This window comes from Geotrypetes seraphini, chromosome 2 (genome assembly GCF_902459505.1).
Source record: "Geotrypetes seraphini chromosome 2, aGeoSer1.1, whole genome shotgun sequence".
NCBI lineage: Eukaryota > Metazoa > Chordata > Amphibia > Gymnophiona > Dermophiidae > Geotrypetes > Geotrypetes seraphini.
The window spans coordinates 453,683,387-453,700,821 of record NC_047085.1 but is presented as its reverse complement, the minus strand read 5'-3'; the positions used below and the strand labels follow the sequence as shown (position 1 = coordinate 453,700,821).

Genomic DNA, 17,435 nt, shown 5'->3' with positions numbered 1-17,435 from the left:
TCTTCAGCTTGAAAAAAAGACAGCTGAGGGGGAGTTATGATTAAAGTCCACAAAATCCTGAGTAGTGTAGAATGGGATACAAGCGAATTGATTTTTTACTCCATCAAAAATTGCAAAGACTAGGGGACACTTGATGAAATTACAGTGAACTACTTTTAAAACTAATAGGAGGAAATATTTTTTTCACTCAGATATTGTTAAGCTCTGGAAACGCGTTGCCAGAGGGTGTGGTAACAGTAGTTAACATAGCTGGTTTTAAAAAAAATTTGGACAAGTTCCTTGAGGAAAAGTCCCTAGTCTGCTATTGAGACAGACATGGGGATCGGTAGCATGGAATGTGGCAGCTATTAGGGTTTTCCCCAGGTATTTGTGACCTGGATTGGTCACTGTGGAAACAGAATACTGGGTTAGATGGACCATTGTTTTGACCTAGTATGGCTTTATAAGTCGGAATGGGGAGAAAGGCCTGGATACTAAGAGGTACATAATCAAAAAGAAAATATGTCTAAAAACCCGCCTAAATTGGCACGTGGATAATTAAAAAGACAGGTTGTACAAGTACTGATAATTGAACAGGGTTTTAGACTTATCTAAAACCAACTTAGGCCTTTTCACTGCCTCTGTGTACCCAGAGCGAAAAGGGGCGTTTTTGGAGGCCTGGGTAGGGTGGGATGTGAGCCGACCTAGACTTAGTTGTCTGGCAGCCATAATTGAAAAGATTAATAATAATATTTTTAATAATAATAATTTATTTCTTATATACCGCTATACCGTGAAGTTCGAAGCGGTTTACAATAAAGATACATTTGACAGTACATGGGATAGAAACGGTTTACAATAAAGATACGTTTAGTCAGTACATAAGATGCAAGTGGTTTACATTAAAGTTTCATTTTGTCAGTACATGGGATACAAGTGGGTTACAGTAAAGATATATTTTGTCAGTACATGGGATGCAAGTGGGTTACAATACAAGTGGTTTACTATCAAGGTGCATTTTGTCAGTGTAAGGGATACAGGTGGGTTACCATAAAGATACATTTAGTCAGTACATGGGTTACAATAAAGATATGTTTTGTCAGTACATGGGGTGCAGGTGGGTTACAATAAAGATACATTATGTCAGTACATGAGATTCAAGGTGGAAAGTATAATTAGTTTCAGGCCTTGGAATTAGGGGGCGAGGTGGAAGGGTCATGGCGAGGAAGAGTTGGGTATGGGAATTTAGAATTTGTTAAACAGTCGAGTTTTCAGGGATTTTCTAAAGTCTGCATTTGTAGTGGCATGGAACTTATAAGTTTTGACTTAAACCAAGTCGAAACAGGTTCTGGATCGGGCCACTGAGCTGATCGCGATCAGTTCAGTGGCCCAAGTAACCCGTTCCCCCCCTCCCCCCGCAACGATTGCAGCGGGAGACATGCGCAATTTCTCTTGCTGACAGCCACCATGACTTCCCCCCCTCGAATGATCACGGCAGGAGAGATGCCCAGTCCCTCCTGCAGGACACCCCCACAGGACACTCCCACCCCCCAAAGGTAGCCAACCCAGACCCCCCAAGAAGATCTCCCAAGGCCACCCCCTCTTGGACCCCCCACCTCCACCAGGACCCCCTTAACATCACCCGGACCCCCTACCCCCACCAGGACCCCCCTCTAACCTCACCCGGACCCCCCTAACCTTTTTTAGATAGACAGACGGTCACTTCCTGTGTCCGGCCAGCAGGCCCACCTTCACTGGAATGGCCATCTAAAAAAGGTTAGGAGGGCTGGTGGGGTTTAGGGGGTCCTAGGGTGGGTCCTGGTGGGGGTGTCCAGGTGTGCTACCTTTGGGGGGGTGGGGGCGGGCAGGAAGGACTGGGCATCCCTCCTGCCGGTGAACATTCGGGGGGATCGCAGTGGGTGTCGACAGGAGAGAATGGGCATCTCTCCTGCCACGATCATTCAGGGGAGAGGGGGTCATGGTGGCAGGAGAGATTAGGCATCTCTCCTGCCGGCGGTCATTCAGAGGAGTCGCGGCAGGTTCTGTCAGAAGAAACAGGACATCTCTCCTTCTGCGATCATTGGGGGAGGGGGGGGAAGGTTCCACGATTCTCTAACCGGCACTTATGACAGATGCCGGTTAGAGAATCGTGCTTTTAGTTGAAGGACTGGTCCCTCCCATGTCTGAAATGTCACTGGGTAGATAATTTCTTGGCGCATGGTCTCTGGTCTTGTGCAGCTATTGCTGCCTTTTGGCTGGAGGTCTGGTGCTTCTATGTTTCCCCGAAAATAAGACCTAACATCATTTTTGGAGTAGGTCTTAATATAAGACCTATCCCAAAAATAAGCCCTAGTCTCGGGATTCAACAGCAATTCTTCAACCCGGGTCCCCCCCAACCGTGCAGTCAAACCCTTACTGACCCTCCATCCTTCCCTCCTTGTTGACCGCGAGCGAGCCCTACCTTCAACCGAAGCAGCGTCGGGCCGGCAACACTCTAAACAGGCTGCTTCGGCCTTATCCATCAGGGATTTCACTCTGCCCGTTACTGATGATTGTCCAGCTAATCCAGAACGCCGCGGCCAAGCTTATTTTCGCTAAAGGCAAGTTCGACCATGTCTCCCCACTCCTGTCCAAACTTCACTGGCTCCCAGTTCACTCCAGAGTCCTCTTTAAATGTGCCTGTTTAGCTTTCAAGATCCTACATGGCATCCTCCCTCCCGTTATCCCACTCTTCTGGAACTCCTCTAACCCTAATTCCACTAGATCCTCCCAAAACCTGAAACTATCATTCCCCTCTGCAAAAGGTATATCCCGCGTAGGAAAACTAGGAACATCCCTCCCCTTTAGAACCACAGAACTCTGGAACAACCTCACATCCCCGCTCAGAATTTCAAGCTCCCTCCAATCCTTCCGCAAACACCTGAAAACTTGGCTCTTTTCAAAATCTAACACCTCCCGCTCTTTGGTTCTTTATCTTATTAGCTCCTTTCCTATAACCCTTCATTGTAGCTCCTTTTCAACCTAACCCTGTAAACCGTGCCGAGCTCTACGCTTGTGGAGATGGTGCGGTATACAAACCTAAGGTTTAGTTTAGTTTAGTCTTATTCTGTTCAAAGTGTTGGTTATTCTTTGTTTGTTGACTATTGGAAAATGCTGTATCTGCTTGTTTGTACCTTGCCTTTATCTAATAAACAGTTTTGGGGAAAAAAAGAAGATAAAGACCAAAGGCATACAATGAGCCCACTAGGAACAGAGAAAGTACTTACAAATGCCATGTATAGTGCTGCTTATGCCTAGTAACACAATAAAAAATGATTACTACTCTAATCTAGTTCCCTTCCACATAGCTAAGCCCCCTTTTACAAAGCCACGTTAGGCTTTTATAACACTCATGAGTGTCGGAGCTAATACTGCTGCGGCCAGCGATAAAAAAGCCTAACGTGATTTCGTAAAAGGGGGGGCCTAAGTTATTAAAGCATACTATTCCAAACAAATTAAAAAAGCTAAAAACACTTCTGCATTATTTACTATCACAAAATCATTAACTTCACAGAGGACAGCATCCAAATTGACAGCCCCACCACCATCAGCCCAAACAATTGCCTCTTATCTGATCAAGAAAATCCAAAAAATTAGAGGCTCCATTTCCCAATCAAGTATTGTCAGCATAAACTCCACTTCTCCCTATACAGTGGACTTCGTTAAAAAACCTGAGACTATACATCTCCCTCTCTCTAAATGTTCAAAATTTACCCTACTCACTCCAAGATTTACAGAGAACTTTGAACACACTAACCATTCCACCAATCTTTCTAAAACGTTTCTTTTCATTTTTTGGACCTGATATTTTAAATCTGATCTGCACTAGTTTATGTACAGGAACTCTTCCAAAAGTATGGAAGGAAGCAATTATTCATCCCATAATCAAAGACTATACAATTAATTCACAAGAGGTTTCAAACTATCGACCCATTTCAAACATTCCTTTCTTGGCAAAGCTTACAGAAAACCTTTGTCGGGGGCATCTCCCGATGCAGTGAAAGTCAAAAGCTGGTTCTCTGTGATGCTTTTGACTGTCACTGCATTGGGAGATGCCCCTGAGGTTGCCCCTGACAAAGGTTATGAAACGGGGCTCTGTAGGGCAATCAGCTGGCACCCCGTATGAAAAAAAAAGCGGTTTGCAGATTGAGATAAGTTCCTGTTTTTTAGCCACTTTATTAAGGGTCTAAAACTGACAAGGCTCAATAGCTCAGGAGCTTTTCGAATTTATGTCATTTAGAAGCGTTATTAAATTGATTCACTTTAATTATCTTAATATTATATAGACACCAGGGTTTTGGGCGACTGATAGTTTTGTAATAAACACAGTCTAAAAAGAAAAAAAGAAGTTGAAAATAACTTTTTGTATCACGAATTATTGATTTTTAGACTAGCCCACAGAGTGTTTTAAAATGATGTGAGCGGGTAATGTCTGCTAGGCACACTTGTGCATTTGGCGGTATTGAACCCTGGTGAACTCGGACAAAACTTTTTATACAAGTTTCCATTTGCTGATTCAACACTCTGCATGTAACACACTAGTAATACTTTGTATAAGGGGTTCAGTCAGCCCGGTATCCTTTAAGTTATCTTTAATAATACCACTTCCGAAAGTTTTTCAGTTCCATATGGAATTCCGCAGGGATCGATTCTCTCTCCTCTTTTATTCAACATTTTTCTTGCATCCCTCATGACCCTCTGTCAATCTATTGGTTTTACCGTATTCGCATATGCGGATGATATACAGCTTCTACACTCCTTGGATCCCAACAGTTCCTTTGAAATATCTACTATTAATACCAAACTTGAACAGATTCATCACTGGCTCGAACTAAATAGATTAGCCCTAAACATTGATAAAACAAACGTTATGCTATTTCCAATCACTATTAAAGGCATTTTTTTGAAACTACGGTAATTCATAAGATCAGGATCCTCTGAGTTATTTTTGATGAAAAACTAACTTACCATGATCATGTTAGTCATGTTGTGAAATCTACTTTTTACAGGCTCCGTCAAATTCGTTCAATGACAAAATTTTTATGCCCAAAATCCTTGAATATATTGATACATTCTTTAGTTATTTCCAAGATCGATTACTGCAATGCCTTATTTAAAGGAATAGCTCAAAAAGATATTAAACGTTTACAAATTATACAAAATGCCTTGATTAAACTTATCGAAAACGCTAAGAAATTTGATCATGTTACGCCTTTACTTGAGAAAGCTCATTGGTTACCGGTTGCCTATCGAATAATGTATAAATTATGTTTGTTCACTCTCAAATCTATAATTTTCAAAACCCCAGCATTTATTTATAAAGTTTTAATTCCCTATAATACTTCGAGAGTATTACGGTCAACAGAACAACATCTATTGGTTGTTCCTTCTTTAAAAGTTATTAGTACACGACGTCATTCTATTTTCTCAGTTACGGCTCCCCTAGCTTGGAATGCCCTGCCAATTTACCTAAGAGAAGAAAGAATTCTTGACAAATTTAAGAACAAACTTAAGGGCTTCCTTTTTAAAGACGCTTTTAGTGATTAACTGAATTTTTTTCGTTTTTAATATTTTATATTAAATTTCTTCCCCTTTTCCCAATGTTATTTTACCTTAATTGTTTCTTTTATATTTAATTGTATTTCTCCCTATAACTTTCCCTTTATTTGATCATGTATGTAAAACAGTCTTGTTAGTTATGTTTAGTCATGTTATTTTATGTTATGTATTTTTACAATATTTTAATATGTTTAATATTAATTTTATTAGTCATGTATGTTTCCCCTAACTTTGTAATTTTTAGCTGTACATCGCTTAGAATCTGGAATAGGCGATTAATCAAATCTTATAATAAACTTGGAAACTTGGAAGTGTGTGGAGAATAGAGAGCAGGTCTTACTTTGTAGTTCTAAGTTATTTTGACCCCTCTCATTTGGAGTAAGGCTCTTACCATTAGTATCCTATAGTGAGCTCTATTCAATAAGGTAGTACACATAAAGGGGGTCATTTTATAAAGGATTTTTCCATATGTAAAGCCTGGGCCTAAATCCTATTTTATCAAGGCACAAAGGCATCTATCTTGCCCTTATAAAATAGTGACTATATAGACGCCTTCTTGGACTTTCAACCTAAGTCTCCTGTTCTGAAATTACCCAAAAATGATCAGCTTGACTCTGAGCTAACTTTGTGATATGCAAAAATAAAAATTTCTAATTTAAATAAAAGATTCTTATTACTCAATTATCGCAGGGCTCAAGGTGTCAACCAGAACACATGCAAGGGTCCTAGATCCACCCAGAATGGTCAAGTACCAATGAAGGAGAAATCAAAGACTGGCTTAAAGAAGGTGAGATCCTACAAGCAAACTTCTGTAACTGACACAGGAATATATTAGTATTTTTTCAGGGTGGTACAACAGGGCAGATGGATAAACCAATCTGGCCTTATCTAATGTATAAGCTGGTTTCTGCTCTTGACATCAGCAGGGGATACTGCGAGGGGGGAGCAGTAGGTATTTGTCTGTCTTCCGAGTGCTTATAATCTAAGAGCTTCATTAACATACGTTAACATGCAATAATACATGTTAATGAAAGATAGCACACATTATTTAACACAAGCCCCGTTATTCTGAATGAGGCTTATTTACTCAAATGTCCTAAGATTTTGCATCTAGCTAACTTTTGCCGCCAAAGCCAACACTCATTAAGTATAAAACCTCTGCATTTGGGGGGCTTTCCCATGCAGTTAACATAGAGAAATGAACACTAAGACATTTCAACCACAGAGTTGATAAGGCAGAATGCAGTTAGCTGCAATGTTAGTGGTTTTAGCTGATCACACTACCTTACCTGTCATGTTAATGGCTACTGCAAAGTATAGGCCCCCCCATTTCATGTTCTCTACGAAGAATTTCTGTGTTATTTATTTATACAATTTGATATGCCACCCTTCTAGTAGACAATCAGAGAAATTTACAAAAACATCCAGAACTACAAAACATAAATCTAATCCAAAAATACCTCATTCAAATTCCTTAAAAGTAATAAAACAAAAAATAAAAATGGCAAAATAAAACCCTATTGATATAGATAAAGACCATATGACTGATCTAGTCTGTATATCCATGTCATCTACTATTTCTTCCTCTCCCTTAGAGATTCAATGTACTTATCCCAAGCTTCCTTGAACTCAGATAATCTTCATCTTCACAACCTCCATGCATTCAACCACCCTTTCCATGAAAAAGCATTTTCTGTGGTTACTTCTTAGACTATCTCCTTTCACCTTCATCCTATGCCCCTCCCCCTCCCCAGAGTTTCCTTTCAAATGAGACTCGTCTCATATGCATTTAGACCACACAGATATTTAAACATCTCTATCATATTTCCCCTAGACCACCTTTAGAAACATAGAAACATAGAAATAGACGGCAGATAAGGGCCACAGCCCATCCAGTCTGCCCACCCTAATGACCCTCCCCTATCTTTCCTCTGTGAATAGATCCCACATGTTGATCCCATTTGGCCTTAAAATCAGGCACGCTGCTGGCCTCAATCACCTGAAGTGGAAGATTATTCCAGCGATCAACCACCCTCTCAGTGAAAAAGAATTTCCTGGTGTTACCGCACAGTTTCCCGCCCCTGATTTTCCATGGGTGCCCTCTTGTTGCAGTGGGACTCTTAAACATTCATTTCACAACCCTACATCACTCTTATGTAAGCAACTATGTATTTTGCAATCCCACCGACATTTTACAGATTCAGGAAATCCAACAAAGACTGATAACTGGTCTATGGAACTTTTCTAGCTTACTTTCAATATAAAAATTCATTTACTATACAAAATTTATTTTTTCCCTTTCCCTATGTTATTATCCTTAATTCTTCTCTCTTTCTTTTAAATTGTATTTCTCCCCACCATCCTATTGTTCCATGTTAGTAATGGTATGTCATTAAAAGTTTGTTAACTGGATCCCATTTTAAATTTTATATTGTTAAACGCTTAAAATTTATGATTAGCATTTTATCAAATTTTTAATAAACTTGACATCTTGAACCCCTTTTTAAAATGGCCACGGTTTGGTTCCAATCTTAGATATTGTGTATGAGCATTCTACAAGGTGGCTGCAAAAAAAGAGAACAATTTTCATATGGAATCCAATCTCACTCTTAACAATCACTAAAGGGTCCTTTTACTAAGGCGTGCTAGCTGTTTTAGCGTGCGCCAACGCCTCCATTATATCCTATGGACACATTAGTGCGCGCTAAATCGGCTACCGGACCTTAGTAAAAGGACTACTAAATGATTCTCTTCTTGTGAATGCATATGGGCGCAGGAGTTTTTCCACATATTGCAGTAATCCTGAGCAAAAAGCATTATGAGCTAGAACCATTATTTTAAACTTTATAAGGAAAATATAGAGCAGCCAATGAGCTTCCTTCAGTAATGGCAATACATGATAAAACTGTAAAGTGTCAGCAATAAGTTAGGTTTTTAACACGGCAATTAGCATATACTGTATGAGAATAAATTAATATGGTATCATGCTGCAGAAACAGGAGGACGGATTGAAACATCCGGATTTTACTTCCATTGAAAGCAATGGAAGTAAGAAGGACAGATTGAGGCATCTGTGTTTTACTCCACTGACAGCAATGGAAGTAAAAACCCAGATGTCGCAATCCGTCCTCCTTTTTCTGGAGCCATATGGTAACCCTAGTCATGCTGCTAGTGTGCGCTAGAAGCCACAACCCAAGACCTAGCATGGCTTAGGGCTCCTTTTACAAAGGTGCGTTAGGGCCTTAACGCGCGGAATAGCGCACGCTAAAATGCCGTGCACGCTAGCTGCTACCGCCTCCTCTTGAGCAGGCGGTAGTTTTTCGGTTAGCGTGCGCTAATCCGGTGCATGCACTAAAAACCCTAGCGCACCTTTGTAAAAAGAGTCCTTAGTTAATAGGTGCTTAACTGCAGAACATGCATGCAAGTGCATTAACATCACTAGTAAATCGGGCTCTGGAGTAGAGAGTTGCGTGGGGACAGAAATCCCACCCATCCCCGCCCGTCTCCACCAGGATCCTCTCCATCCCCACCCGTCCCCGGCAGGATCCTCTCCGTCCCCACCCGTCCCCGGCAGGATCCTCTCCGTCCCCACCCGTCCCCGGCAGGATCCTCTCCGTCCCCACCCGTCCCCGCAAGGAATTACCTCCATCCCCGCCCATCCCCATAAAAAGCAGCAATTACTTCTGACAGGATCATCAATTCCACAGTTTCTTTTGTGTTTGCGCTGCTGTTTTCCTTGTGGAATCTCTTTGGTGGAACCCTTTTTTTGTTTTCTGTTCAGGTAATTAACTTATAAACCCCCTCTTTTACTAAGGCTGACGTGTCCATTATATTATATGGACGAACCCTGCTTCCAAAGCCTTCCATCCCCGTGGGAGTCCCGTGGGCCAGAGGGGGGTCCCCGTAGGAATCCCGTGAGTTAGGGGGGGAATTCCCGTGATCCCCGTTCCCGTGCAGACCTCTACTCTGGAGGACAAGTGACTTGTTCAAAGTTGCAAGGGACCATCAGCAGATTTGAATGTTGTCTTCCTTGCCTAGGCTGCTGATCATAATCACTAGGCTACTCCGCCACTCCAAAGATAGCAGCAACCTTTGCCCCTTGGAAAACAAAGAGAGCCACAGATGAATACCCATGAATGATGCTACATCACCATTTAAAACATTTTGCTATTGGGCTCAAAGCCCAAGAACAGGGACAGCCTATCAAACCAAAACACCAACATAGAACTGATGGTCTCAAAATATCAATATTAACAGTTTACAGAAATCAGTAAAAAACAGACATGACACAGAGCAACCGATTAGGATATAAACCAGACCAACTGGTAATGAAATAAAGTTTTAAAGCAACGTGGTCAGCGGTAAAAACAAATTCTTTGGCTGACAAAAGCAAAACCCTACTACAGCAGAGGTCCCACCTGCAATAAAATAATCTCCTTAAAGTAATAAAATGGCTACAATTCTACACCTAAAGTAAATTATCATTCATATTACAAAGGAGCAAGACATGATCAAGGGAAACCAGTGGCATAGATAGGAGGTAATTTGGGGATGGGCCAGCAGGTGGAATGGATGGGCAAGAAGCCATTTCCTCTCCACCCCACTCCGCCAAACTTAAAAAATAAATACATTGACTGGCAGCAAGCCCTGCTAGCTGAAGACATTCTCAGCCTGAAACCCCGAGCCATGAGAACACAGTGGCAGTCAACTGCCGCACTCCCAACACATGCACAGGTATCATGCATGAACTGAGCATGTGTAAGAATAGAGCATAGGCGGGGTGTCAACATCTGCAGCTGGGAGAGCAACAGAAGTCCATAGGCCATTATTGAGCTGGCTTGGGGGAAATCCACTGTTTATTCTTAGGATAAGCAGCATAAAATCTGTTTTACTACTTGAGATCTAGCTAGGTCCTTGGGATCTGGGTTGGCCACTGTTAGAAACAGGATACTGGGCTTGATGGACCTTTGGTCTGTCCCAGTATGGAATTTTTATTTTTTAACTACCAACTGCCACTATATTTTGACAGTTCAGAGATCTGGGCTGAGGATATCTTCAGCTGGTGGGGCTTGGGGTTTCTACCAATGGTGCAGGCAGCTGCTGGGTAGGCCTGAGCCACAAGTGGACTGGCCCAAGCCCGCGCAGGCCTACTTCTAGCTAAACCCCCTGAGAACTGGATGCTGTGGGGCCACTAGTGCATCCCTAGTTTCTAAAGACAGAATAAAGTAATATTTATTAAGCTTTTCCCCCCCATAGACACAAAATGAGAAAAGGGGAGAAAAAATCCCTAGAAAATCAGGCCCTAAATTTTCATCTGCTACTGAAATGGTAACAGATCTAAATTTAAAAAATATTGCTTCAAACAACTACCACAAATAGCACATAGTGTTTCAATGAGTCCAATTGCTTCTGTCCAACAATGCTGAATGAATACCCCATTCTTCAGCTAACAAAACTTCATTATCTGGACACAAAGCATTCACACTTGCACCAAGGAAAGTGCTGTACCACTGGGACACTATTCAGTTCAGTACCATGGTATTCCTGACAACGGATTCAACATAAGCCCTAACAACCTTCCCCCTGGGATTTGTCTATGGCAAAATTCTTAATCCAATGGTCTCTAACAATTAAGCTGACAATAAAATAAGCCTCTATTACTATTGCATGTATTAATACAAAGGCCAGAATTTAACAACAATGCTGTTATGTTTAATTTGAAACATGAACGACAATAACCAAAAATATGAAATCATGATATGCACAAGAACTACATCCCCACACTGACCTTAGTAATGCATGAAAAACTGTTACAGAACAAAAAAATCAGCTGTTTCACTGTCCTCCACTGAAGTCTATCATTACAGACCAGACTGCTGAATCCTCAACCAGATGCACAACAGAATGTAAAAGATGCCAAAAAAAGCCAACACCCCACTTCAGGCTTAAAAGGAGACCCATGGTTCACCACATAACACTAGTTCCTGGCAGCAGCAGCTCCTGCCGCACTGCATGGAGAAAGCAATGCATAATGCTCTGACAAAGGAAGCAATTCATAGTGGCTTCTGCTGAAGGTAAAACACATCTAAAGGGCAATTCCATAACAGGATGTCTGGTAGAAGTCTGTTCTATAAAGCAGTATAAGAACCTACACTTCCCCTTCCGAATCCACGGTTACAGCAACCGCAGATTCGGTTATTCGCGATTTTAAAACAAACAAAAAAAAACATTTAAATTTTTTGGGCTATTTTAAGTCCTGTAAGCCCTCCCTTAAGCCTTATCTTGTGGTCTAGCAGGTTTTCGGGGCAGGAGCAATTTTCCCACGCTCCTGCCCCGTGCAGATCACTCACAGGAAATGGCTCGAGAGAGTACGGGAGCTCAAGGCAGCCATTTCCTGTGAGCGATATGCACGGGGCAGGAGCGTGGGAAGATCGCTCCTGCCCCGAAAACCCGCTAGACCACCAGGTAAGGCTTAAGGGGGGGGGAGCTTACAGGGCTTAAAATAGCTGGGGGGAAGCGGGGATTGGGGGCAGAATTGGCCCAAATATTATTCGCGGTTTTTTAATATTCGCGGGCCGGCTTTGCCCCTAACCCCCATGGATACGGAGGGAGAAGTGTACTTTCCTTCATAGAATACTAATCTAACCAGACATATATGCACTTAAAAGTTAGGCATGAGTGCATACGCCAGCCACAGAGCTGATATAAAAACATTAGAACAGCCATACTAGATCAGACCAATAGTTTATATAGCCCAGTTTCCTGTTTCCTACAGTTGCCAATCCAGGTCAAAAGTCCCTGGAAGAAACCCCCAAGTATCAATATTCCGATGCAGGGCAAGCTGTGGCTTCCCCCATGTCTGTCTCAATAGCAGACTATGGATTGTTCCCTCAGGAACTTGTCCAAATCTTTCTTAAATCTAGCTAAGCTAACCGCTGTTACCACATTCTCTGGCAATGAGTTCCAGAGCTTAACTATTCCTTAAGTTAAAAAAAATATTTTCTCCTATTTTTTTAAAAGTATTCCCATGTAATTTCATTGAGCGTCCCCTGGGTTTTGTACTTTTTGAAAGAGTGAAAAATGGATTCAGTCTTATCCATTCATACCCCCATTCAGTCTTACCTCAATCATATCCCCAAGCTGAAGAGCCCCAACCTCTTTAGTCTGTCCTCATGCTTAAGGAGTTCCATCCCCTTTATCATGTTGGTCACTCTGCTTTGAATCTTTCCTTATTTCCGCTATATCTTTTTTGAGATAAGGCAACCAGAACTGTGTGCAATACTCAAGATGAGAATGCTCCTTAATGTACGAGATACACATGTAACTTACAATAGTCTGCAAGTTACATGCTTGTAAGTGGGTGCCCCACCCGGTTCATAGTCTTAAGCGCGAGAGACAAACGCGTGCCGACAAACAAGTGCCGACAATTCAGTACAAGACTTCAGCGCGCCGCAGGAAAACCTCTGACAGGGGGTGTTGGTGGGGAAAACCCCCACACACACTTTACTTAATAGGGATCGCGCTGGCGTTGGGGGGGGTTGTAACCTCATATTATACTGGAAACTTAACTTTTTCCCTATTTTTTAGGGAAAAAGTTAAGTTTTCAGTATAATGTGGGGGGGGGGGGGTTACACCCCCATAACTTCCGAACACAGCAGCACGAGGCAGCGTGATCCCTATTAAGTAGAGTAGGGGGTTTCCACCCCACACCCCCCGTTGGAATCCTTTAAAAGAAGGTTTTCCTGCGGCGCACTGAAATCTTGCACTGAACTGTCGGTGCTCGTTTGTCAGCGCGCATTTGTCTCATGCGCTTCTGTCCCCACCCCACCCCACCCATGCCCTGCCCATGTGTAGACTCCCTTGCAAATAAATGCTATGGAAGTTAGGTAGGTATTTTAGAATAGTGCTGAGGCAGAATTCTGGCTCATATGTTTGTGTAAATGCCATTACTGTATTCAAAACATTTACACATGCAATAAGTGCATATATGCTTGCACCTATTTCATAGACTTACCCTCCAAAGCCCAGCATGTCAGGCCCAGGAAGGACACAGGGGAGAATGTGAGATAGCACCTTATTTCTAGTATTTTACCCACTTCTTCCTTGGAGTGGGTCACTTCACGGAAGAAGTGGGTAAAATACCTGCATGTCCAGCTCACCACCTGCAAAACCTTTTCTTAGGTACTTCTTCCGTGGCCTGACCACAGCATCCTTCCCCTGGTCCTCCAAGTACTTTCTTCTTAGGCTGTCTCCAGACACCCCCTGATTCCCCTGTGCTGCCCCCAGATACTTTCTGATTCTTCTGTGCCTATGCTGTCCCTAGACATCTATGATTCCCTTGTGCCCATGCTGTGCCTTTTCTGCCCCAATACCTCTTTGACTCTTTACCCATTCTGCCACCCTTTCTTTGCCTAAACCTATTCTGCCCCTAGACACTCCCAAGTCCCCCTAATTCCCTTGTGCTGTCTATAGTGCCCAGATACCTCTTGAACCCTTTGTGCCTCTGCTGCAGTGAGACCACCCCTGAGTGCCCACTCTCCCAGACACCCCGAGTGCTCTCTGTACCACTGCCGCCCTCAGACACCCCCTGAGCCTCTGTTTCCATATAGCCCAAGGCACCCCTGAACACCCTAGTGCCCATGCTACCCCGATAGCCCCTGACATCCCTTTATCCATTCTGGACCCCCCCCCCCCCGAGTCCCCCCGATGCCCTCACTCACCATCAATGTTCTCGCGGTCACTGATGTGCTGCAGGTTGCAGCCCGTGTCCTCGCGGCTCAGCTCGGCCTCGGGTCGGTAGCTCTCGAGGCGGGAGTGCGCGTTCCGGCGCAGCTTGGGGCTGGAGGACACGCAGCAGGACGCCGTGTTCCCCATGGCCGGGGCTGGCTACCTCCGTCCGAGGCGCTTCCTCTCCGCGATCTCGTGCCTCCCTCCTCCGCCAGCGCCGGCGACCAGAGTAATCCAACAAGGTGCAGGAAAATCCAAAGAAATACTAACAACCCTCCCCGCCTCCAGCAGCAGCAGCACACAAAGGAAGGAGAGGGAGCGCGGAGCCTCCCACGGGGGATCGGGCGCTGTCCGAGCCGGCAGGCATGGGGCGGGGGACGCCGGGAGCCCTCTCCCCCTCCCGGGCTAGCGCTGGCCGGGAAACATGTCCAGTGCGCGCCCCGGGAGCCGCCTCCCCTAGCAGCGGCAGCGCACGGACAGCCGCATTCTCGCCGCCTGCTCCCGGGGCTTGCTCTTTCTTTCCCCCCCTTTTCTTCCTTCTTTCTCTAATTCTTGATCTTTCCCAGCGCACAGCAACGCTTATCAGCAGCCCAGGGGCTGGATTTCAAAAAAGGTTCCGGTTCAAGGGGGAGGTAACATCTGCTAGGGGCCGCCGAGCTGAGCGCAGGGCAAAGCCAGCCGCCCCCCCCCCCCTCCCTTGCCCCTATGGGTACGGGCAAGTTCGCTCCGTTGCCCCAGGGCCCGAGGAGGGCTCTGAGCGCGAGGCGCTGGAGGAGGGAGGCTGCCGCCGCGCTCTTCCTCGTGCACACGGCTGCGAGCCAATAGGGCCTCCAGACTGCTGCCATCCAGCCCCTCTGCTCTGGATTTCCCAACGCCCGGCCTTTCAGACATTTCCTCTCTTCTCCGTGTATCGGCTGAGGAAAAGCCAGAACTGTGCACTTTCTCACACCTCCCTTAGCCTAATGCGTGTCATCTTTAAACCCCTTTCGTTTCATTGCTCTGTGAAACCGATAGAAAAGGATGTCCCCCTACTCAAACCACCAGGTTACCGCTTCTGGACATAAAATATTAGGAGAACCAAAGGTTCAAATCCTGCTTCTACCACTTGGGCAAGTCACCCTCCCATTGCTTTAGGTAGCTACTTAGATGATAAGATAATTTGAGGCAGGGATATGATGTACCCCATCACCCTTTGTAGTACTTTAGATTTCCAGTGCTTATATGATAAATGATAAGGTGGTTTATCAAATTTTTAATAAACTTGAAACTTATATTCCATTTGTCCCAATCACAGAAAGTATAGAGTGGAGCACAAGTAGGAAGAGCCTCATAATTAGGCAAGATTAGGCAGTTGTGGGGGCAACAAAGAGCAAGTGCAGTCAAGCAAAACAGTAAGTCCTGACAGCCACACAAACTTAAGAAATCCTCAGGCAGTATTTCTTCCTATGAGAAGGGAACTAGCAATTTTCAAATACAGTAGACCATTTTTTTGTGTGTTCAATATTTTTATTAGTTTTATAGAAGAAAACAATAGTAAAAAGTTATACAAAAAAGTATAAGTATGATTAATTGTACAGGCAATTATTGTATTATTGTATTTCACTGATTGTCCAGCTCTTTTTAGTGTAAACCGCCTAGAACTTTTGGTTTGGCGGTATAAAATAAAGTTAGTAGTAGTAGTAGTAGTACATGGGTATATAGAACATAGGTGTCACATGATCCAATAGCCATATCTTAAGCCTATTGAATAAATGCATATACATTGCATATTAACACAGTATTATAAAGTATACATGTACATCTAAGGCATAATAAGGCTAACAACATTGTGACATATCTTATCCCAAAGGTATGAGACATAGCACTAAGTCCAACTCTAAAGGCCTGCCTTTACAAAAGACACCTGAACAGAACTCTAGCCTTCCAAGCAGGTCATCTAAATGACTGGATGTGTAATATTTTCTCGCACTCCTCATCCTACCTAAACTTCAGAAAATTGTTAAAAACTAATCTATTTAACCGATTTGTAGCCCAAGACCCCTACCCTACCCTTGCCCCCTAGATCTCCTTTTCTCCTTCCTTCCCGCTCACCTTACTCTTAACCCCTTATATTGTACCAGCTCCCCTGCTTACATCTATTAATTGTATCTATTTTGCGGATTGTTCCCATTCACCGATTGTATTTGCTGACTGTACCCTTTCTCTGATTGTACCCATTCGCTGATTGTCCAGCCCTTCTTTATTGTAAACTGCCTCAAACTTCTACGGCTTTGGCGGTATACAAGAAATAAATTATTATTATTATTATTAAGTGCGAGATGGATCAGTAGGGAATAGTTAAGATAAAGGAGAAGTCAGTTGTGATTTACAATGAGTAATCATTGGTTCCCAGATAAGTAGGAATTTGTGGAATCTGTGCATCTTTTTAGTTGCGATTCCTTTGTATTGTACTAAAGTGCAGACAAGATTCCACCATGCTGTAGTGTAAAGGATAGTTTGTCAGGGTGTTTCCAGTCATTTAGAATAGATTTGATTGTAATCATAATTAAAGACTGAAATAGTGTTGTATGACTCTCAGTCAGGACAGAAGTCAAAGCAAATTCACCAAAGAGGATTTTTGCTAAGGAGATAGGTTCCTTGATAGGTAGAATTTGAGATATAAAATCCCAGATTTGGGACCAATATTTGGTTATTACAGGACAGTAAAAAGCATGTGGTCTAAAGTCCCAACATCCAGGTTGCAGGACCAGCATCTGTTATACCCCTCAGGGGACAATTTAGAAGGTTTATATGGTGTCTAGAATGCCCGATGTAGTAGAAAATAGCAGGATTGAGTAATAGCTCAGGAGCAAAGAAGTTTAAAAGTATGAAGCCATATGATATGCCATTGTTCTTTATCTAAATTGCTCCCTGTTTCTTTACACCAAATATCTTGAACCCCGGGTGTACCTGTTAGGGATCTCAAGTGTAGTGTCTGGTACCATTTAGCGGCTTCACCCCCTTTCTTTATGTGTTTCACACTGAGATCTAAGATGGTAGGATTAATATCAGAGAGAGCATGGTTTTTACAGTATTCAGTATGGAGCCAAGAGAAGTATTGAGTCTCAGGTAATTGATACTGAGTGGAAAGT

At 43.2% G+C, this 17,435-nt stretch overlaps 1 protein-coding gene across 1 annotated transcript in view; it reads right to left on the bottom strand.

Moving 5' to 3' along the window:
• Positions 1–15,005, bottom strand: part of CCNY (cyclin Y) — a 384,247-nt gene extending 369,242 nt beyond the window's left edge. The window contains exon 1 of the mRNA XM_033931526.1: positions 14,298–15,005. Coding sequence (XP_033787417.1) covers positions 14,298–14,451 — 154 coding nt within the window. The 5' untranslated portion in view covers positions 14,452–15,005. The remainder of the gene's footprint in view (positions 1–14,297) is intronic.
• Positions 15,006–17,435: the final 2,430 nt, after the last annotated feature.